The sequence below is a fragment of the Pteropus medius genome, unplaced genomic scaffold (assembly GCF_902729225.1).
Source record: "Pteropus medius unplaced genomic scaffold, Ma_sr-lr_union100, whole genome shotgun sequence".
Taxonomy (NCBI): Eukaryota; Metazoa; Chordata; class Mammalia; order Chiroptera; family Pteropodidae; genus Pteropus; species Pteropus medius.
This window is the reverse complement of record NW_024349796.1, coordinates 2,799,731-2,823,474: the sequence shown is the minus strand read 5'-3', so window position 1 is coordinate 2,823,474 and position 23,744 is coordinate 2,799,731. Positions and strand designations below refer to the sequence as shown.

Here is a 23,744-nt window from a genome sequence, read left to right as displayed (position 1 = left end):
AATTTACTGGAATAGTTAACTCGAAATATTTTACATTGTGGGCTTTCTGAAATAAGTTTATTAAATAGGGGCTTATATCTCACAGACTTTGAAAGTCCTATTTTCAAAAATAAATATTCTCTATAGAATGTTTTCTCCAATAGAATTATCTGACTTGTAGGAATTAGTTCATTGCAAAAATTCATTTATTCATTTGGTAAGCACATTTTGAGTGCCTCAGCTGTGCGGGTTTATCAAAATGAATTAAGACTTCATCCTTTCTATGAAGTTTATAATTTATCTTGTAAGTGTTTTGTAAATTAGAACATTTAGTGAAAGACCTAAGTACTAATACATTTATAAAAGAAAATACTTTACGCGTAGCATTTAGCGTAGGCCGTAAGTGGAATGTCAGCAGGGGAGCTGATTTGAGAAGATATTTCAGGCAGAGAGGATGATGTGAGCAGAATCACTGATGGATGAGCACAGGGCAAGGACTGGAGTGGTAAGCCAGGCATAGCTCAGGCAGTCAGAACTGGGTCCTTGCAGTCAGGTGTTCTCTGAGAAAATACAAAAAAACATGGGTGTTGTGGAACTTTATAGGATTGGTATGACTTAACCGATTAATTGGACGTGGGTAGAAAGAGAGAAGTATCTACTAAAAAGAATAAGGCAGCCCAATATGGGCTGATAGAGAACAATTTCTAAGATATGTTATGAAGTGAAAAAAACAATGTGCAGACAGAGTATAAAGCATGCTACTATTGTATTAAGTAAGACCATGTATTTGTCTGTATATGCATTGAACATCTCTGCAGTCACACACTAGGCATTAGAACTTATCTTTGGGAAAATGAACTGAGTGGCTGAGGATGAGGTAGAGGAAGACGTATTTTTCACTTATATATTGTTGTACAGCTTTTACATTTTGTACCACATGTGTGTGTGATGCAAGTGTGTGTGTGTGTGTGTGTGTGTGGTATTATCAATATACAGAAGTTCAAGGAAGGAAGATAGGCAGGCAGGCAAATGGTTAGATGGATGATCGCATGCATGGCTTGCTGAATGGATGGATGGATGGATAGATGGATGGATAGTTGGGGGGATGGATCGATGGATGGATGGGTAGATGACCAGGGGAGAGAATAATACAGGGAAAATGACAAACTTCAGATAAAAACTTGGAGAAACACTCTTAAATTGGAGGAACACTCTTATACAGTATCATGTATTTACATCTATTATAATGATTATCATATTATTTTATAATTACCTATTTATCTATCTGTTTTTCCCACTAGACTCTGAATCCCTAAGTGGCTTGTTCACTAATATAACCCTGGCACCTTACACACTACCTGGCACATAGTGGGAACTTGACAGATGTTTAACGAATGAATAAATAAGTGAATGGATGAACAAATTCCCTCAGGGAACAGGGATAAAAGAAGCTAGTATAAGTAGGAAGAAAAATTGAAAGTAATGTACTACATAGTTTATTCTAGAGGGAGCTAGCTAGCTGATACCTGTACTTTTATTCTAAACCTAGAATACTTCAAAGATTAATTAATTGATGATTGTTGAAAAAATTTTACACACAAAAGCAGATTTTAAGACTAGCCAGATGGTTTCCTTTAGCATCGAAACTCCTACATTATTTCTCTTGTTTGGCCTTTCTTCTCTTTTTTTCAGTATTTCTGCTGTGGGAATGTGTTATAGATAAAAGAGTAAATTATTTAATATATTGAAGCAAATGAACTGATCTTAAATGTGATATATAATTTTAAAGTACTACCATATGAAAATTTAATAATTTACATTTATATAATTTTACTAAAAATGAAAGTTTTTATATGTAATCTCCCAATTTTTTATTCCTTTAAGTTATCAAATGTTCTTTTAAATAAATTTAAAATGTACTTTATAAATACAAATAGTTATTTAATTCTTGAAACTTAATGGGATTATTTGAATTCTTAAATTTATTATTTCTGGGAAAGAAATCTCTGTTCAGTATAACCTTATGGTGATTTATTTAATTTTGGTTTAGTTTTAGGTTCATCATGTCGTTTATTCTGCCGAGGGATGCTTCCTGGAAATGCAGAAAACTCAATTTGCTGTAGAAAAAATACTAAATGTAGCAATTATGTTTTTGAAATAAGATTGAAACAGAGAGATGTAAGGGAAACTATAAACTCACACAATTGCAGATGTTCCTTGAGTTACCCAGGGGGAATATCTGCATGATGGATAATCTAAGAGGCTGGAGCAGGAGAAGCCTTTCCTGTAGAAAAGCTCTGGTAGATTAACAGTACTCACCCAGTGACAGCATCCTCAGATCTCCTCATATCCCAGTTTGCCCTGAGGTAGGCTTCTTCAGTGGGCCAATTGAAGTAATTATAACTAGCCCAAGTTTTATTCAACTCGTACTTATTGTCTGTTGACTTTTAATTAGCTATAGCATCCTTTTAACTTATATCCTGGAATGTTTATCTTAAAATATAAATACAACAGTTGAGATATTCCTTTTCTTATACTCTCTTCCCATGTTATGACTATCTGGACTTTTTTCAGCCTGTTGTACCACACAGGAGTTTAGCATGCCTGTGGCCATGCTTCTTATTATCACTATGTTTGCCACTATTATTTCAAGCACTAAATAATCTTGATGGAAGTGGATTGTGAATTAAATACTCGTTGTAACAAATCAACGGTGGCTGCTTATAGACCTATCAGTATAATGGAGTCATATCATAATTGCTTTTAACTTTTATGAATTCAAAGAAACAGGCTCAGCAATAGAGTGGATGGATGGATGGACAGAGATGTATAGAGAGATAAAATATGGTGGTTCTGCCATTGTTCTTCATGAGTTGTATTGAAAGAGTGACCTCAAGATAACAGATATAAATTTGCTATTCTTTTACTCCATGTCAGTTCCTGATTGCCAGGCTTTGAGTTTCATGGGATATAAACTCGGGGGGCTTAAAGATACATAGTTTTTATAAAACATTGTCATTAAGTAGCAGATGTTCATCTAAAGAAACAATATTATTTCAGTGCTGGAGAAAAACTGTGCTGGGCTTAGCTACACTGAGACTGTGTGTGTTGGTCTCCAGTGTAGCAGTTTCCTAGGGAATTTTCATTATACTTGATAATTTATGTGTTTGAACCGATTCCGTTATAGTTCATTTACCTATTAAATATTTAATGAAAAATTACTATGGGCTGGACCTCAAAGGATTCAAAAATAAGGAAAATAGACTTTCCTTTAGAAGATGTGTGTCTAGTTGGCGGGATAGAAAAGGGAATATGTGTATACTTTATAGTGTCATTATTACTGTGATGACACGAGTTGCTGTGGAACAGAGAATGAGCACTTGAATCAGTCAGTCCGTAAGGAAGAGAGAAGAGGAAGGGGGAGAATACTAGCGAAGGAACGTTTCTTAAGGTGGTTGCTAAGCCAAGACCTGAGTGTAACTGTGAGTTAGATCGTAAGGACGAGAAGGAGGGCACTGCTGCCCAGAGGAAGCAGAATGTGTGGGATGCGCAGGAGCCTGTGAGTTCTGCCCCCGGCCCAGGTGCAGAAGCCAGAAGTCTGCACAGGTGGGCAGGATCGTGTGGGGACCCATCTTCTCCGTCAGGTGATTCAGATTTTATCCTGAAGGCAGTGGCGCATCATATGGAAGGATTTCTGTAAGAATGTGTTTTAGAAAGAATACTTCATAGCAGTGTGAAGCTTGGATTGGAGAAGACGAAATTAGAAGCCGGGAAACGGCTTGGGAGGCTACTGCAGTTAGTAAGTTTTCAGTAGTCTAGTTATAAAAATGGTAAGGTCATTCACTGAGAAAATGTTAGTGGCAAGGAATCAAAATCTAATGATTAGGTATTAGAATTTCCAGAATTTAATGAGAGAAGAGAAGTGGAGAGAGAAAGAAACATCATAGAGTTTCCTGTTTGCTCCTTGGGAAATTCAGAAAGACAGGAAATGTGGGAAGAGGAATGAGTTCTGGGGTGATCACCTGGATTTGAGGTGCTTAGTGGGGATATCTGAGAGGTAGGAGATTTAGAACAGTGCTGAAACCAAGGCACGAAGATGTGTCCAGAGTAAAAAAAAGTAGGTGGAGTTGGAACATCAGTGGCCAAGAATTGCACCTGGAGATACCAGCATCTCACTTGGCGGTCACGAGGGTCGTAAGGAGGCTCCTGGGTAGAAGGAGGCAAATAAGAGAAGCCTTAGAAGTTAAGTAGAGCGTGTCAAGTATAACAGAGTGTATTAAGTTCTGCAAAATAACAAATGAAAGATCGTCATCGGATTTGCCATCTACTCGTTCCTCAGCCGAATACCAAATTCACATGAGGAACAGAAAAATATTCTGGGGGGAAAAATGTAAGCTGAAAGCTGACTAAGGTGGTGTTGTTTAGTTCGGTTTAGGACGTCTCCACTTGGGAGCGTTCCCCAAAATCTTACTCAGCTCTATTTCTTGTAGGCCTACAAATCGGACCTCTGTAACTCTCTTTCAAGGCTGAAATCTCCTGGAAGTTAAAAGAGTCATTAAGGGGTAAAGGAAAATCGTTATGTAGAAATATCCTTCATCTGATAATTCTTCACATTCCTCTATATTCTTTATGTGGGTACAAATGAGCCTGACACTTTTGGTTATTTACTATTCTTGAGCATATTTAGCTCTTGGTATGCTCTATATTAATTTCTTTGATAAAAATTCATTTTATTTTTTGCATATGACTTTCAGTTTCATGCCAGTCTTGAGATCCTCTCATACTTATTTCAGATTCTCATTATTCGGCTGGCATTTTGTCTTCAGTGAACCAAAATCATCTCATTTTAAATTTACATAAGGCAGAAGTGCCGGCAGTCAGCCATTCTAGTTCCAGTTACTAATTTATGAAGGTGCGATTTGGGTGATTTTTTAATTAAAAGTATCATTTCATATTCATAGTGATGATTTTTAAAAATTTTCTAAATTTATAGATATATAAATATCTTTATTGTCAAGAGTCTAACAAGCTAATATCTTTGCTAACAGTTTTAGTTATTCCACTACATAAGGTTTATCAGAATTCTGTTGCCTTCAACCAAAGCTTTTTCAAAAATTCCAGAGTCAAGAAGTATGCATTATAACATTCACATTAACATGTAAAGTTTAAGGCAACATAAATTTGGGACTATGTATACTTTTATAATACTACAAGGCTAGTTTCCTAAAATAAACCATTAAACCAGGGCATCAGTGCGTCTGAAGTCCTAATGCGAAGACATGACTGACTTTACCGTCTAAGATGCTGACTTTCATATCTAGAATCTTAGATGAGGTGACTGCAGTTGTAAGCAGGCATTTGTCTGTTTCCGTGATTCCTCTCCATGTGGTTCTGGCACAGCACGGACATGTCAGGGTAGTCAGACTTCTTACACAGAGGTTGGATTATTCAGAGTGAGCATTTCATGAGAATGGTCTCAGAAGACACAGATAGTATAATTGGATAGCAATACTTGAGGGTCTCCATATATCCTTTTTAAAATTTATAGTGTAATTTACCTGTGTTTAGAGAATAGACTGTATATAGTTTACATTCTTTTAAATTTACCAAGACATGGTTTTCGGGCCAGAATATGTTCTATCTGGTACATGAGCTGTGCATTCTGAATGAGCTGGGTGGAGTGTTCTATAAATACCAGCTACATTGGTCAAGGATTTTGATTAATATAGTGTTGTTCAGGTGTTCTATACTCTTACTAATTTTATGTCTGCTTTTTAAAAAATCAAATATCGAGAGTGCTGTTGAAATCTCTAGCCGCAATTGTGGATTTGTCTACTTTTCCTTTTATTTTCTTATAGGCAGCCTACAGTTAGTTCTTACATCTTTTTAAATCCAATCTGATAATTTCTGCCTTTTAAATTTGGAGTATTTAATGTGATTGTCCATGTGGTTTGGGTTAAATATTACTATTTATTTTATTTTCCCCATCTGTTCTTTGTTCCTTTTTGAAAAAAATCTGTCTTTCTTTTGTGTTGACTATTTTTGCTGTTTTCCATTTTATATTCACAATTGCATTAGTTCCGCTTTCTTTTGTTTTTATAATAGTAGTATTAACAAAGATTTGTTGAATTCCTATCCACTTCTAGACCCGGAGAAGGCAGCTGTACTCATACAAAGTTCTTTCTCTTCTATGATGCAACTTATATTATATTATGCAATTATAAAGAAGACTTATAAATGAGATTTCTTAATGGAATAATTTATGCATTTTATATAATTTGTTATTTCAAATTAATAGAAACCTACTTAGTATAGTAGATAGATGATATGCTTTAGAGACAGGTGACCTAAGTTTAAATCTTAGTTAGCTCTACCATGTAATAGCCATGTGATGTTAGGCAAGTTTTATAACATCTCTGAGCCTCAGTTTTCTCATTTGTATGATGGACATAATAATTGTACCTATTTTATATAAGGTTGTTTTGAGGATTAAATGATAACAGTGCATGTAAGTCACTTAGCACAGTGCCAACTAAGTGGCTCTCAAAAACCGTGCCTATCTTAATAGTAATAGTAACAATAACTTGTATTTATTATAATCATCTGTAATATGGAGATAGCATTATGTAGCTTTTATGATTGTTATTAGATGTAATGCCTTTAGAGCTCAAAATGATAATATTTATTATTTGTCGTATTGACATTAAATATAATTCATAAATAACCCAGATATTTCACACATATACTAATAGATTACAATATTTAAAAATAATTACTTTGATAATTTATGACCTTTTAAAAATATTTTTTATTCTCCAAATGAAGAATCAATTAATATTTAATGAGGTAGAAATGAACAATCTCTTTTTTAATCTTGTTAATATATTTTTAATAAAATACTTAAATAGAAATTAATTATTGGAGTAGATTGGAAGTTGAAATTATTTTTTTAAAAGAACTATTTTTTATACTTACCATATTATTAAATATTTTCATTAGATGATTTTTTAATCCCAGAAACTTTCCTTAACTTTTCTTTTGCATTACTTCTTTAAAAATTTTGCCACCTTACTAGTTTTTCAGTTATCAGGGACCTAGTTGGTGATCTAGAATTGTTTTTACATTTTCAGACTTGTAGGAAGAGAGCCAAGAGGGCAAGAAATCGAGGAATAGGGCTTGAGGTATTTGGTGGATAATTTATATCTAACACAGTCACCACCGAACAGCCGTCGCAGGGCTCCATTGTCCTGTAGCATCCTAAGTGTTTAATTTGTATTTTAAGAAATTTTGTAATGAACTATGTTATTAAAATGTGGATCTTTTGTATTTATATCTCATGTCTATGTCATTGTCCTTTCTGGAAGAAACCTATTTCAAATATTAAATGTAAATTTACTTTACAGCAATTTTTCTGTGTGAAACACATGCAGATTATGAGCTCAGCTCGTGAAAAGAATAGACAGACATTATCTGGAAGATATTGATATGAATTACCTGCTAAATGTAAGAATACCTTTGCTCCAGTTATAAAATTAAGCATTTAAATTTTCATTTTATACTGTAACCAATGCTATTTCAGTTGTGTAGTATAGTATTTGCTATGGACTGAATATTTGTGTCTCCCCAAAACTCATAGGTTGAAACTTAATCCCCAATGTGATGCAGCTTGGAGATGGAACCTTGGGAGGTGATTAGGTCATGAGGGTGGAGCCCTGTGATGAGATGAGCACTTTTAGGGGACCTCAAGGCAGTTTGTTCTCCCCTCCCGCCACATGAGGACACAGCAAAAAGACAGACTTGTATATTTAGTAGGATAACATAATCTATTTACATTACTGTATTTTTATAGCATGGCTTAGCACAACACACACAAAAATCATTTAGTCTTTGCCTAAAGGAAGTTAAATTTCTAAACATAAGCTCCTTGCTTGAGCACTAAATAACATTTTTTAAAATAAAAAGGTTATTCAGTTATTGTATATGATTTCTTTCGGTTTCTAATAAAAATGCTTTCCCTTAAAAACCTTAAGCCTTATTTTCCCTATAAATAATTCTTTGGAAAGTAGTTTCGAATTTAACTTTATTCTTGAGGTACATATTTGTTAAGCCCATAATATGTGCCAGCCCATAATATGCACCACTGTTAGACTTGGTGCTGAGGTTGCAAAGCTATAGAGAACGCTTCCATAGTCTTTTCCCTGTGCCTCTGCCAAGAAAAAAAAATTAGAGTATTAAATATATCATAAGCCTGAATCAATACAAGGATCTACAGTATATGTATTATAAACCTTTATATAATTTTTTGATTATAAAAGTAACAACAGTATATATTCATTGTCAAGAATATCAGAAAGTTATTTCAGATCCATTGAAAAGAATATTTACTGACTACTTGCTATGGGGTAGTTACTGTGCTTTGTACTTAGTATTTAACATATGACATGAACAAGACAGATGGTCTGTGCCTTTAAGAGAGGATAATGTTCCGGGAAGCAGATATTCAATAATTACAAGTAATTTTTAAGGTATAAAATAAGGTAAAACCACTCTAAATTTCACCATCAGCAATAATTACTATGTATGTTAATATATTTCATTTTTATACTGTATATACATTTTCCATTTTATTTAATATTGTAAAAAATATACTAGTTTCCTATTGATTATGTAGATATACAATAATTGATTAAATTCTTACCAAATTTTTGAACATTTAGATTGTTCTCATTACTTAACAAACAGGGATAATCTACATACAATAAGACGGACTCCCTTTACGTATACTGCCTACATATATGACTTGGCAAACATAGGTACACGCAGTGCCCTCACAGTAATGACACAGACGTCACGTTTCCGTTGCCTTGAGAAGTGCTGCCGCCTCTGCGGTCAGCGTCCCCGCCAGCCCCTCGCCACCTCTGCATCCACAGTGGCCCCAGGCGAACAGTGATCTGCCTCCCGACGCCACAGATTCGCTTTACCATTCCTACAATTTCTTAGAAATGGAGTCACATGACATGTATTCTCTTGCGTCTGCGTCTTCCTCAGCCTAACGTTTTGGAAATTAAGCACGTCGTTGGATTCCTCAGTAGTCTGTTCTTTCATCGTTGAGTCGTGACCCGTGTTGCTCGGCTCTGCCAGCCTTTGTGCACCGGCCCGTCTGTGACGGTCGTTCAGATGTTTCCAGTTGTTGCTGAGTGTGAAAAAGGCCGATGTGCACGTTCGAGTCCCGGTTTTCTCGCACGTAGACGTGAGGAGTGTGATCGCTGGGTTTACAGTAAGCACCTGCGAACATTTCAGGGCATCAGAAACCGTTTTCCAAAGTCCTTGTGTTGCTTTACCTCCCCAGAGTCATTGTTACGAATTCTAGTTGTCCCCATCCTCACCACGCTCGGCGTGGTCTGCCTTCTTAAGCTCAGTCATTCTGGTGAGTCCATAGAAGTACATTATTGTGATTTTACGTCGCATTTCTCTGATGACTAATGATATTAAATATCTTTTCGTATATATACTGGTGTGCACAGACACTTTTTGTGACATGTCTCTTCAGAGGTTTTGCCTATTAATTGGGTTGTTTATCTTCTTATTATTGAGTTACGAGTTCTTCCTGTCTTCTGGTTATGCATCGTTTGCCAAATACATGTATTACCAGTAGCGTCTCCCAGACTGCCCCTTTTTATTGCTTCGGTTATATTTTTTGAGAAGCAGAAGTTTTTAATTTTGAAGTACAATTTATCAATTTTCGTCTTTTCTGGTTTTTATTTTTTATATACTATCTACGAAATCTTCGTGTACCCGGGTCACGAATATTTTCTCCTAGAACTTTTTATAGTTGTACCTACTACTTTAAGGTCTGCGATTTATTTTATGTTCATTTTATGTTTGCTGTGAGCTAAGGATCCAGGTTCTTTTCCCCCCACATGGACACCTGGTCGTCCAGCGACTTTGGTTGTAAAGGTGGTTCTTTGCCCCGTGGTATGACCTTGACGCTGTTGTGTCGTGTGCGTGTGTGTGTGTAGCCTCTGCTCTAACGCTGGTATGGCTGCGCTGCAGGGCGACACTCCCCAGGCCCCTCTTAGTCTTCCGTTCTCTCTGGTGAGGAGAAAAAGTAGTTTGGGCTTCGTGGGAGCCTGTGATCGTTTTCTGACCTTTTCTGGTGGCTCAGCCCCTGGCCTCAGGCTTTTCCTCACTTCCCTGTGCTGATCCCTGAGACTCGGCTGCGGCTCATTGCAGATCCCGCACCTCTCCTCCTGAGGGTCCTCTGCCGGGGACGTGTAGCCCCTCAGGGTCCCCCGCCCCTGAGCTTCCTGCCGGGTTCTCTTGGGTTTTCCCTCCCCGGTTACATCCTGGGCTGCCGGTCTCCACGCAGCTGGCTGGGGCCAGCGTAATTTTCACTTTGTTTCTTTTTCTCTGGGGTTGCTGTACACTGCAGCCTGATGTTAAATGTATGAAAATCCTTGTTTTATTTAATTTATATGGTTTCTTAGTCTTTGGAAAAGGGAGGCTGAATCTGGTATCTTTTAACTACGCTCAAAGCAGAGATCTTTTACCTTTATATTTTATGAATATTTTCATGATACGGAATTTTAGGTGCCTTTTTGTGTTTCCTTTAGCAGTTTGGACATGTCGGTCCGAAACCCGGGAGTGTCTTCCTTTTTGTTCCTTCGTATGTAATGGTTTCCCCCTCTGGTAAAAAGACTTCTTTACGACTGGTTTTCAGCCGTTCGAACGTGCTGTGTCTTGCTATGTTCGTGCACGTCTCTCAATTTTCATCTTCTTGGGGTTCGCTGAGCTACTTCATTCAAGTTTGGAAAATTTCAGGCATTATTTTGCAAGTGTCTCCCCACCCCTTTCACGATCTGCCATTACACATTTGTCCCTGAAGCTCTTTTTTTTTTTCTTTTGCAATTTATATAGTTTCTTTTGCTGTGATTTCATGTTCATTGGCGTTTTCTCTCATAGCGTCTAATCTGTTAAACCTGTCTAGTTAATTTGGTAGTTCAGATAGTGTATAATTTATCTTTAGAAGTCTTATTTATTTCTATTTCTATTTCCCTTTATCTTTTCTTTATGTTCATGTACTGTTTTAAAGTCATTGTCTATTAATTTCATCAGGTGTTACTTCTAAGGTCTGTGTTTAATGACTGATTTTTGTCTTGGTTATGAGTCATATTTTCCTGCATTTTTCATGTCTAGGTAATTTGAATTTTACATGAGTGCTTGGATTTTGTTATCTTCCACTAAAGATTTTTACACCTTGTTCTGGAAGGCAGTTATTTGCAAGTATGGTTGATGTTTGACAGTCTTGTTGGCTTTTTAATGCAGTCTCATCTACTGTTGTTTGTTTCTTCATATGTGTCAGTCTTAGCTTTCACTCTGGTTTTAAAATATCTACTGAATGCCCGGGTTTTCAACAATGACACTCTTCCCAGTGCTGGGAAATTGATTGTCTCTCCAGTCTGTAAGAGCTCCGGGAGCTGTTGGGCACACGGACCCCCATTCCTTCTCTGCTTGTTGTCACAGGCGTTGGCCTTTAACCTCACATGTGGGTTGCTTAGCTTTCAGCCGCAGACTCGGCTCTACACGTTCTGTGTTGCTTCTTCCTCCCTGGTGTCCTGTCTTGCAAATGCCATTCACCTCACCGTCCTCAAAATCTGGTGTTCTCTCTCCAGTAGTGAGACCTCTGAGTTACGTTGGAGATTTCCTTTCCTGCATAATGGTCCAGAAAGTGCCCCAGTCAGAAGGCGAGTGATTTTTAGGGCTCTACCTCACTCGTTTCTATTTTCACAGGAATCACAATTTTGTACTGCCTGTTGTTCGATATCTCAAGAGTTCTATTTTTTATTTTCCCCAGTTTTCATTTTTCGTTTTACGTATTTTTGTCCAGTTGTTTTGGGCAAGAGGGTAAGTCTAGTCCCATGAACTTTCTATTCTTATTTTCTACTTTTTAATTCACTTTCTGTTTTGTATTTAACTAACAATTACATCTGAAATTTATTTTGTTATTGTGTTAGATGAAAGTGTAATTTTATTTTTCAACCTCTTTGGAATGCTGTTTCTACATGTTTTTGGCTTTGTATATATTGCTGCAGAGAATATCCTTGTGTAGAAGACTTCTCCATTTCCTTTTTTAAAAAGAAATTTCCAGAACTCCTGTACATTAAAAAATATCTTGTTATCTATTGCCTATTGTCCTGCAAAGAGTTTCTGTCTCTACACAGCAGGCTATAAAGATAGTTATCTCACTACATTTTCAGTGACAGTGCTATTTCTTGATGTGTTAAATTGTCTCATATATGTTTTTATCTTTACTGCATTGATTATTTAATTATCTTTACTGCATTGATTATTTTAAGGTGCCATTTATTTATATACTGTAATAATTTATATTTCTCTTATGTTAATTGTCTGTGTCCTTTCCCCTTTTTGTGTTTTAGTCTTTTTGTTTTTCATTTCTTTATATATTAAGCATATGGACTTTGTCATATTTGTTATATTCAATTTTATTTTTATTTTTCCTATAGTTAATAGTTATATTCTGTTAACTATTAACTATTGGTAGTTAATTAACTATGGGTAGTTAATTCTACCAGTTTTTTCTTTTATGAATTGTTCCATTTCTTTCTACTTGGAAAATCCTTCTTTACCCTGAGATCAGATAACTATTGATTCATATTTTCTAGTTTTTTTAAATTAGTGTCTTATTTTATATTTAACTATTAATCATATCTGATATTTATTTTGTTATGATGTGAAGCGAAAATTGAATTTCTCCAAAGTTGAGCAGTTATTGTGGCACCCTGTATTAGTCATTTTTTTCTCATATATTTTGTTGAGTATTGTCATCATCAACTTTACCATATATTAAATTCTTGTAAACTAACCCATTTCTGGCTGCCTGATTTCACTGATCTTTCTTTGAATTTGTGTGCCTCTTCCATACGCATTGTAGCTTTATAGTATCTCTCGGTTTCTCTGGGCGCGAGGGTTCCTGAAAGCGTATGGCGCGTTAACAGGGGCAGTCTTCCATTTCGGTATTGTCTTCGCTCATCTTATTCGTTTTTTTCCTGAAGGAGTCGCGTTGCATGTCTGCCTTTACATCCCCTTCTGAGCTCACCAAAGTATGACATTTCCTCCCTGAAAGGTAGCAAATGACCTAATTCCCGTGCCTGGTAATCATTACCTCCTTATTTTCTTCATTCTTCAGGTATATTCTTCTTCCCTTTCGTACTTCTCTTCGGACTCCATCACAGTATCCTGTTCTGCTTCTTTTTCCTGTCCTCATATATAAGATTCTGAGCTTAATTCCGTTTTCAGTTTTTACTGATTCCCGGACTATCTTGCACTTCCTTGGTTTTAACAATATCCTTTACGGAAACATATAAATGACTCGTATATCTACCTCTATGCCCTTGGGACCCATAATTTCAAAGCTGTGGTATCAAGTGCTTATTTAAATGTCCCCCTCTGTATTCTTTTCTTCTACACCACTGGCTGCAACATCCACTCAGCTGTCCACAGAGAAACCCCAAAGGGCACAAGCTGGTTCCCTCTGGAACACTGACTGTCTCGAAATGCCAGTTGCTGCCACTCTACTTGAGGTCCCTTAGAAGCTCTTATTCAGCTCATGCGTAACTTCCGATGTTAACAACATACTCATTCGCTTATTTAAATGTGCCCTCCATTGACTAGCTACCGCATCCTTAGTAGAATTGTTTACACAGCTCGTTTTTCTAACCAGATAGTGATGTGCTGGCAGATTGGTACCACTCCCTCCCATTGTGTCTGCAGCTCTTCACAGCAGTTGCGCTAAATAAACACTCAGCACACTCAGTGATGTTCTCGGTGTGCATTGTTGACTGACTGCAGTCTCAGAGCTTGTTGAATGATTCTCCAATTACTGCCAGTTATCTTTTTAAAATTATGCTACTTTTTTAACCCAAAACTTTTTGACACTCCTTATCTACAGAATAAATCTCAAACCCATATCTTGGCAGTCAAGGTCCTAAACAGTGTGATCTCATCTTTTTTTTGCTTAAGTCCTATCATTGTCCTGAATGTGTATTATTTATCTACATGTGTTTCCTTGCTATTGCTGTTTTTTTCTCCTGTAGAATTCCTTCCCAAACATTTATTAATCACCTGTTATGTGCAGGTGCTATACTAAGCTGTGTTAGAAATATAAAGATGGATAAAACTTCCATGGCAGTCTTTTATAGGCTTCCCTTATATTCTCCATTTGTGAAAAATCCATCCTTCAAAACCTAAGTGAGATATTACCTTATTTGGGAGGTCGCTCAGATCATCCCAGTAAAAATTAATCACTCTTTGCCTCCACAGCATTTTTAATATCAGTATAACAAAATTTATCACAGCCCTCTTTTTTTTTTTTTTTTTTTCATCTGTGCATGTATCTCCTTCACTGGGTCGAGTAGCTTGTGTTCAGGATTATGTCTTAATCATCATCGTTTGCCCTCTTTTTCTCTTCCTGGTACCCAACACAGTGACTTTAAAATAATTGATGCTTACTAAATGGAAAGCTGGTTCAAAGCCAAGGAATATCGAGAGAATTAGGTAGAAAATCAGGGGAGGATTGTATTACGAAAGCCAAAATCGTGTTTCAGGAAGGAGACAGCAATAGGCGAGGTGCTTGGCCCCAGAACAGAAAGACGGAGGGTAGACTGTAAATAGATTATTGGGTTTGGCAATTAAAAAGTTCTTGGTTATTGTAACAAGAATAAGTTCCATAAATTAGCGAGAGTAGACATCAGAGGGACAGCAGACTGCGAAATAAATAGAATTCTCCTTAAGTATAATTTTTTAGCTGATATTTTTATAGAAATTGGCTGGGAGACAAATTGGAGATATATGGTCTAAATAAAGAGCTAGAATCCTGCATATATTATATCGATTTAGGAAGCATTCATGTCTTTTGTACAGTAGATGAGTGGGTAATAGGCTTTGCATTATTTTAAGACAATTTATAAATTTAACCACTATCTTTATTCCATCAGAAAACTGCCATAAATAATCTATGTAGAGGTTACAAGGTCCCCTTCATTAAAGTCAGTGATATTTTGTATAAAGCGTGGCAGAAATTATTTTGACCCAGAAATTATTCAGAATGGTTTTACTGATACTCCGTGCTGCTTTCTACTTCCCGTCTCCGTTTGAATGGCAGTGCATTAAATGTGTGTGTCTGTGTGTCCGTGTCCGCCTTTATAAAATAAATGAATTTTGAAAATTTTTCCTGAGTAATTGTATACATTGGCTTGATTTTTAACATACTTTATTTGATCATTTGTCAGACACATTTAACATTTCTGCAGTTAGAACGATTTTATGTTTGATAATGTGTCATATTTAATTGACAACAATTTTTTCTTTCTTTGTGTTAACGTAAGATGATGATAGAGTCCCAGTCAGTAGCATCTTAGATTTGACAAACTATGACAATCGAATAGGAAGCTCGAAGTTTAGAGTCTGTCTGCCTAATATTTTAGTTTTACTATAACTAATGTTGAGCCAGTCTGTTTTGGCAAGAGTTGCATGATATAACCTCTCTTTACCATGATGATGAGTTATGCATAAAGTTTACGTTAAAACAATGATAGACACTTGAGTGGAGATGAAGGTGGGAAAAGGGAAGAAAGAATCTGTGTGGAACCTCCTTTATGTTGCCAAAGTTATGATTCGGTGTGCGAGGATCGAATCTTGTTAACCGTAATGGTTATAAGTTTGTAGAAGCACCGAAGAGTCCATAATCCATGCGAAGGTACAGTTAATTTTCAGTCTTGCAGCCTAGGGATACGCTGACTCATTGGTTCATTTCTTTAGTCACAGACATGGATTGAGTATCTAACATGATGCTTGGCAGCCACTCAGCACTGTCACAATCTTTCATCGTTCCTGGGCGTTTCCTAGTACAGTGAAATAGTACAACAGATCAAGAGTCAGTTCATAGTACCCGAAACCGGCTCTTCCTCATACACGTTGTCGAATCGAGACGATAGGCAGTTTCTTACATGAAGAGCTGGCCTAAACAGGCAGCTGGATGCTTGGCCGCAGTGAGCACCCAATGCATATTTGTTGACTATTGAGTGGTGATTAACTAGGAAATGGCCGGGCTTATAGTTTAAGTGATTATGTGAGAAGAGATTGGTGGTGTAGTTTATTATTAAAAATAGAATATACATCGGGAATCATAGGGCAATAATGGAAGTGTCTCATTCGGGGCATTACTAACATGAAAACTTAAATTCTTAAGGTTTCAAACTTTGAAAACATTTCCAGAGATAGGTTGAATCAACAGATGGAGAATTAAAAAGTTACATACATCGGCTCCAGCAAATCAGCGATCCTTTCTTTGAAATAAATGTAAATCAAATAATTAAGTAGAAATGTTATATCTTTGCTTGTGTTCATTTATTTTAATAATGTCTCAATGCCCAGTCCTTGAAGGAGCAAGCCGCAGTGCAGTGTGGGAGAAGTACAGTCTGAGGCTACATACTTTTTTCCTCCGGTAACTGAAGGTTAAATGGGTAGCACGCAGAATGCCTTAAACAAGATGGGTACATTGATTAAAACGCTGATTTAACAGCTCGCAGTCTCCCCTTGGAAACCTGGGAAAGAGAAGCCAGCTGCTGTCTAAGAGTGCTCGGTGTCCACCGAGAGTACGCTATCTATCATCACAATATGGTGATGAGAGGTGTTTTATGTTTGTGTTAATTTCCCCCACTAAATCAGTAATTATTACAACCCTGTCCCTGCTGTTTACCCCGCAGCTGTTTTTCCATTTGTCGCGAGAGCGGGTGTTCTCTGAGGACCGCACACGCTTCTACGGAGCAGAGATTGTCTCTGCCTTGGACTATCTGCATTCCGGGAAGATTGTGTACCGTGATCTCAAGGTAAAAAAGAAAGTAATCAAAATTTGTTTTTACAGAGACTATAGGGACAAACAAAGTAATTACAAAGCTACACAGTTTGGAGAAAAGCAGATTTACTTGGGGAAAAAAACACTCTGTTTAAGAATGTGGTTGCCCGCACTTGAGGGGAAATTTCATTCACTGGTATGTATGTAGTTGCTTTATGTCCGAGTTTTTGATGTGCAAAAGAATTTTTTGCTTGACTGCTCTGATTAGGCGCGAGCTACCAATAATATTTTATTTCTCTATGTTTTTTGAGTAATGTTAAACATCTGATTAAAAGTCCAGTAACTTTGCAAGTGACGTTTTAAAGTTTCGTTATCGTAGTCTAATATCCTATGATGTATTACGAAGAAACTTTTATAATAAATAATACTTTATCGAGAGGAAAATACTTGTTTTGATTTTGGTATTAACTTTTTGGTGGGTTTAAATACCTGAAGCCTTTTATTAATCTGTTTCATTTCCATTTTCAAAAGTACTGTATCTGTTTGATTGTTAAGAGTGACTTTTCGAGCTTCCTTTCTGATGACACCTAGAGAACAGCTGAGGGACTGGCAAGTGTTCTGTAAAGGCCAGATAGTAAATTTCTCAGGCTTTGGGGCCCAGTCTCTTTCGCAGCTCCTCAGCTCTGCCTCCGTATGCATGAGTGAGTGTGTGTGGCCATGTTCCAATAAAACTTTATTTACTGAAACAGGCAGGAGGCCGGATCTCTCCCATGGGCTGTACATTGCTGACCCCTGGAGTAGCTCATAAATGTAGTGATTCTCATGACACTGTTTTGAATTAGACTGACCATATTAAGCAAATTTATACCCCGACACATTTTCAACAGATTCTAAATGTGAGAATCTTACTTTTTCAAAAAAAATAAATCATGTAATAATCTTGACCTATTAAAATTTGACACAGAATTGCTTTATCAAGTACTAGTTCATTTAAAATATAATTTTATTTGTTGAAATAGGAGTTACATGAGTCGTATGAAATTCCGTTTGTATGAAATGAGATCTGTCTCCATATTACAGCATAAAAAACACATCTCAATTAGTCCCTCATTCCCCTCTCACTCATTTTTAAATGCCCGTAATTCTTAAGTCATCTAATGATGTAAGCAGTTGTCTAGGTTATTTATTTCAGGATGTTCCTGTCTTGTGCCTTTATGTTATGAATGACCCTAAGGAGTAACTATGTTGCAAAGTTAGTTATTTTTCACAGATGACAATGAAATGTAGTATGAATGTTTGCATAATATTATTTATTAAAGTTTAAAAAATGAACTATGCCACTAAAACATCTAGGTCAGGGATGACCAGCTAAGTGCCATAGTAGACCAGAGATGAGTACAAATCAACAGTGTGATTATATTTAGCCTGAAGCTTCTCATATCCAGGAATGTGGCCGAGTGCAGCATCCCTGTATCTGTCTGCATGGCCAGATAATCCTGTGACGTTTTAATGTCTTGAATCTAGATTTTTCAAAAAGAAATGAGTTATATGGCATGTCAAAACTTACAGCATAAGTTATATGGCATTTTCAGATTTACTTAGAATTAGTTAGCTCTTCTCTGCCTGAATCAACTTCCCCTCACTCCCGCTCTTATATTTTATGAATCCTGTTTGTAGGGAGAAAGGGAGGAACCTCTAGATTTGATGAAATGAGAATAATTTTGAAGTACTTGGTAACATGTCCACAATGTTTAAAGCTGGAAGGTAGAATTATCAGCCTAAAGAATCAAAGAAAAGAATGCTCATTCGATTGCCAACATTGGTGAAAAAAATGATGCAATCAAGATGGTCTTGGTTATTATTTACCATTAACCATTTCTCATTAAATAAGAATAGCCATATTAAGTCACTGAAGTTCTTAGTATGAGTTTTATTACCCTGTCCCTCGAGGTGATGGAATTAGACTAAATTTATTAAACTGTAATGTAAAGTACCTACTTTACATGTGAATATCAATCATGTGGCTCCATCTGCAGGGACCACTAACTTTATTAGACCATTAGGTGGTCTCTGCTCTCTTAAGTTCTTTTTTTTTTTGAAATATAGCCCTAACTTAAAGGTCTAAGCCAAACATTCAAAATTTATACAAATGTTGTTTGTATCTGTAGCGCACAGGATTATGCATAAGAGAGTAAGATCCTGGAGGTGGTTTTACAGAAATTCAGAGCTGGTCCAGTTTATAGACGAGGTCTGGGCAGCCAGAAGCCTAATGAGTGCCATATTCAAAGTAATGGACTAAGTCGATGGCATAGTCAAGATTATTGGAGGCCATGAACCCTAGCTCTATGTCTGATGTTCTTTTTATTACATCATTCTGCCTTCCTAGACTTGAATCTGGGTGGAGGTGGGTTGGGGGGGGCTCATTGAGAACTCAGAGAGAGCTTTGTAAACCTAAAATTCGAATAGAGCTACTGAAGATAAGAGAATGAGTGTTTTAAATACATTTGTACCAGATGTATTAAAGACAGTGTCATCGAAAACTGATTTAGCCATTCACTTTGATTGCTCAGTCTCTGATTTATCTCTGTTGTAGCCTTACCTTGTGTTTATTCAAATGCAAGTCAATTTGAGATGCCTCTCAAGTTAAATCAGTACCTTTTTGCCTCTGTTTATCCTTGGAGGCAAAGCCGTATTTCCTGTGCAAGTTAATTTAAGATATTTTATTAGTTTATAGTTCCCAATAACTTGATGTTCATAGCCACAGATAAATTATCGCAACCTTTCTTGCACCTGAAAAAGTAAGTTTTCTTAATTTATCAATAGGTGTCATGATAAGAAATTTTGTTTCAGTAAGGACCCAAATTCCTTGTGAATACTTAGGAAAAACGTGTTGCTCCATCGTGGCATACAAATTTGAAGAAGTCTCTTCTAAGAACTCATCACTAGCGCAGAAGTGTTACAAACTTTTTTTCTGCTTAGTTCTTGTTTTGCAAGTGTAATCTTTTCTTTCGATAATCATGGCCACCAAACTACAGAATAGACTGAATAGGGACATTTGCAAAGATGCATATAATACTACTGGAATTCATTAAGAATTAATTTCTCCAAGAGTTTACGATAGGGTAGATGGGGGCAGAAAATATTACATAAATTGCTCCTGTGTTCTGTTTGTGGAAAATCTAATCTTATTTTCTGCCAAAGAGTTTAATGGTTAACTTAACCATTTACATTATGGAACACGAGAGACCGCCAACTAGATTTAGATAATTTCTAAGACTTAGTGATGGCACAGAGAGATGACTTCAGAGTCTTTACCAGGCCCCTTGCAGTCTTCATCCGCTCCCTGGTGTTCACCCCAAATAAACTCACAGTCTAAATCAAAGCAGCACGCTCCCTTCACTTACTGAATCTTCACGCGCACCCCCCAGCTCTGCCTAACCGGACTGCCGCTCTGGATCCCGCTGTCGTAGAAGTTTTAAGCCACTGCTGTTATGAACCCCTTCCATCGCAAACAATAAATTGTACTATTGGGCTTTGTTATTAATTTGTAGTCAATTCTTCGACAGCTTGGCAAGCCAGGCGGGGTTTCCACCGTTGCGCGTTACGAACCCTTTCGTTCTTACAAGGGCAAAAGTGAAGAAGTGTTTTCCTCTCCGTGTTTTCAGCAGCCTCTCTGAAGTTCATGGTCATTAAGTCCCTGCAGGTCCGCTTGTCTGGCGTTTGGCACCTCGATGCCCAGACACCTAAACCCGCAGTGTGTGGAGGACGGATCCCCGCGGGTCCCCAGCCGGGGGTCTGGGTCCTGAGCTCCCAGTGCGGTGCAGCTGATGGGGCAGAAGAGTGGGGGGGGGTGGGGGAGGTTGTTTGTTTCTGTTTGTTTTCAGAGACCTTGGGAACTGCTGTTTTCCTTCCTTTGTTTAATAACAGCGTCAGCCATTTCAATAAAAGAGATCTATATTAGAATATATATACCTGTATTAGAACATCATACTAGAAAGCTTAAAAAGCTTTTAAAAAATGTTTAAACTTTCTAATAGCTCGCTTGGCGTGTGTTAGAGCACAGCCTCCCAGCCTGTGTGCCACACGTGGGTCACAGGCGCGCTCAGGCCTTGTCCTCCCTCTGCCACAAGGCCACAAGGTGGACACAGGAGCCTCCGGGCCAGTCAGTCCCAGCCCGGAGCGGCCTGCCCGCTGGTCTGGAGCTCCCTGCACGTCGCAGTTCCTACGGTACGAGGAAGCTCTGTGTTCAACTCAGCCAGGAGTTTGAGTTTGATGTTATTCTGGGTACCAGCAAGAGCAGGAAGGAGTGTAGTATTTTCTTGCTATAATTTCTTGTCCACAAAGCACAGAGGGAAAAAGACTTCAAAATCTGTCATTTTTTCATATGTATACTGAATGGATCAAGACCCTCTATCAAATAATGCCTGTCCACTTCAAGTAGGTGAAAAACATTGTCTTTTTTATAGATACTTTGTGAGGTATATGTCTAATATTTTTTCTCTCCTCAAAGTGTAAACTGTTAGACAGCAACACTCTCATACAAATAGTCAGCATTACCCAGATTTTTAACATATGATCTTTTCTGTCAAACCTCCTATTTGACTCCATCATGGCTTTTGCCAGTGGATATCTTCATTAAGCATAAGCCGGATGCCCTGCTCTCAGTCTTGGAAACTAAGACTCATTGGAGATAAAATAAATAAATAAATAAAAGATGCACTTGAAGTTTTATACACGGAGAGTACCCGACCAGTCAGTGACAGTGTACATTTTGCATTTTATGCCTAAGAAAGCTGGGAGATTTAGGATAGAACCAAAGGAAGGTCGTTTGAAAATGTCTTTATTCCTTCCTTAACATAGTGAAAGCACTTCTAGAAACGTTCCACCAAATTCTCTTTATGTTAGTGTTAAGCGCGCCGAGGAACGGAGGTCCAGGGTTTGCTCTGTCCAGGTCTTTGATCTGCTTTGAAAAGGCTCCAGGTGATTCTGAGCATCCTTCATATTTGTGAATGACAGCCCTGATGGTTCTTATATTTTATGGAAACTCTGTCATGAATCTGTATAAAATTTTATTTATTTTTTAACAAGACTGGATGTTTAATTACCCCCTGACTCATCTTTGTACACGCTGGATTTGGGGATCTTTTTAAGGTGATACATCTCTGTCATTTACGGTGTTGATTTTGCCATTCGTGCTCACGTTTCAGGATGGTGAGATAGGAAGACGATGAAAAAAAGGTGGACAGTATTGTAAAATAAATGGGTTTAAAATTAGGAAATTTGTTATGTTTTATTGAAAAGAAATTATTGCATATTGAAAAGTGTTTTTCATGAAGTCACCGAGCCGACAAAAGTATTTTATAGGGTTCCATTCCTGAACTTTGTTCTTTCCTTTAGAATACAGTGTGTTCTAGAAGGTCACACACCCTTTTGATAACTTACAAATCAGCCATTAAACTCTCTGTTTAATGATGATCAATACATTTATTGAATGCTTACAGTGTGTTAAGTTCTGCATCAGTATCTCATTTAATTCTCAAAACAGTCATATTGGATTGCTACCATTATTTACCTCTGTTTTATAGATGAAGTTGAGGCACATAGAAATCAATAGCTTGAATTTACGTGGAAGTTCTCTAACTTGACCCCATACTCTTACCAGTTTGCTCTCTACTATCTCTCCTGCCCATCATCGGAGCTACTCATTACGTCGTCTGAATTATAGAGCTAACCTTATTTCTCACTACATCATTGTAATCTGTTAAAGCTGATTCAAGCAGGGATGATGACCAACTGTCCTGGTTTGCCCAGGACTTCCCCAGTTACAGAACTTTGAAGTCCTGCCTCCCAGGAAACCCCTAAGTTCTGGGTAAACAAACTGTCACTCACCTTCAGCCTGTTTCTTACCCCAACCCTATCCCTGTATCTCATTCCAGTCCTCAGCCCTCAGCTCCTGGCGTGAGGCTCAGAGATGAGAATTGAGGAAAGAGAATTAGTTGTGAGTACACACACACACACACACACACACACACACATTGTTTGGTATTAACAAACAGTGTTTACACATTTTGATATTTCTGGATCCATGCACTTCAAAATAGCCTTGTCAAAGTGTGGAGAAATAGTGCATGATATCACATTTCCATGAGTATTTCCCGTGCGTATAAAGCATATAAAGAGAATTGGCATAACATGCACCAAAGTAGGATGGAAGCGGGTATGAGATGGAGTAGACAGAACATTCACATTTTATACAATAGTATTATTGGAAGATTTTATAAGGATTATTTATTATATTGATAAGAGATTTATTAAATATTTTTTAAAAGATCAGACCATTTGATCAACCTAATTTAGGTTTGTTTTTTTTTTTGTATATAAATTCTATATTAAAGCTGTAAGTATATTTTTAAAAATTAGAAACAGGGCATGTACATTTTTATTCAACAAAACAACAGACCCTCCTTTAAATACTTCTCTTTCTCATGGAAGTTAGGAGAGGAAAGAAGGTAGAAGGTGGTGTTTGAAACAGAGGGAAAAAGGAGAGAAACCCAGACGCACGAAGAAGAGACAGACAAGCCAGCGCAGAGAAGAGGGGGCGTGGGAAGGGTGAGAAGCGGACAGTCTCGTTCTCGATTCTTCTGCCCGGTTTCCGTGTTCAGGACTTACTGCCATTTGTGCAAACTAGGCTGGGTTTGTGGGTTCCAGTTAGTAGAAAAGCATACGGAAGATGCGGGGTATCTGAATTTAGACAAAATAAAAGACCTGTTATTTTTAAAAGGTTCAACAATACATGTAGGGTTCATTCAGCTTTCTGAAGGCTTGTCAAAGCCAGACTCACTTCTCTGAAGTATATGCAATCAGTGAAACACGTATTGAGCATTTAGATCAA

At 37.3% G+C, this 23,744-nt stretch overlaps 1 protein-coding gene across 5 annotated transcripts in view; it reads left to right on the top strand.

Moving 5' to 3' along the window:
• AKT3 (AKT serine/threonine kinase 3) overlaps window positions 1-23,744 on the top strand; it is a 264,003-nt gene that overhangs the window by 200,581 nt on the left and 39,678 nt on the right. For all 5 annotated transcript variants that reach the window (XM_039883229.1, XM_039883227.1, XM_039883228.1 and 2 more), the window contains one exon: window positions 16,764-16,886. In XM_039883229.1, coding sequence (XP_039739163.1) covers window positions 16,764-16,886 — 123 coding nt within the window. The remainder of the gene's footprint in view (window positions 1-16,763; window positions 16,887-23,744) is intronic.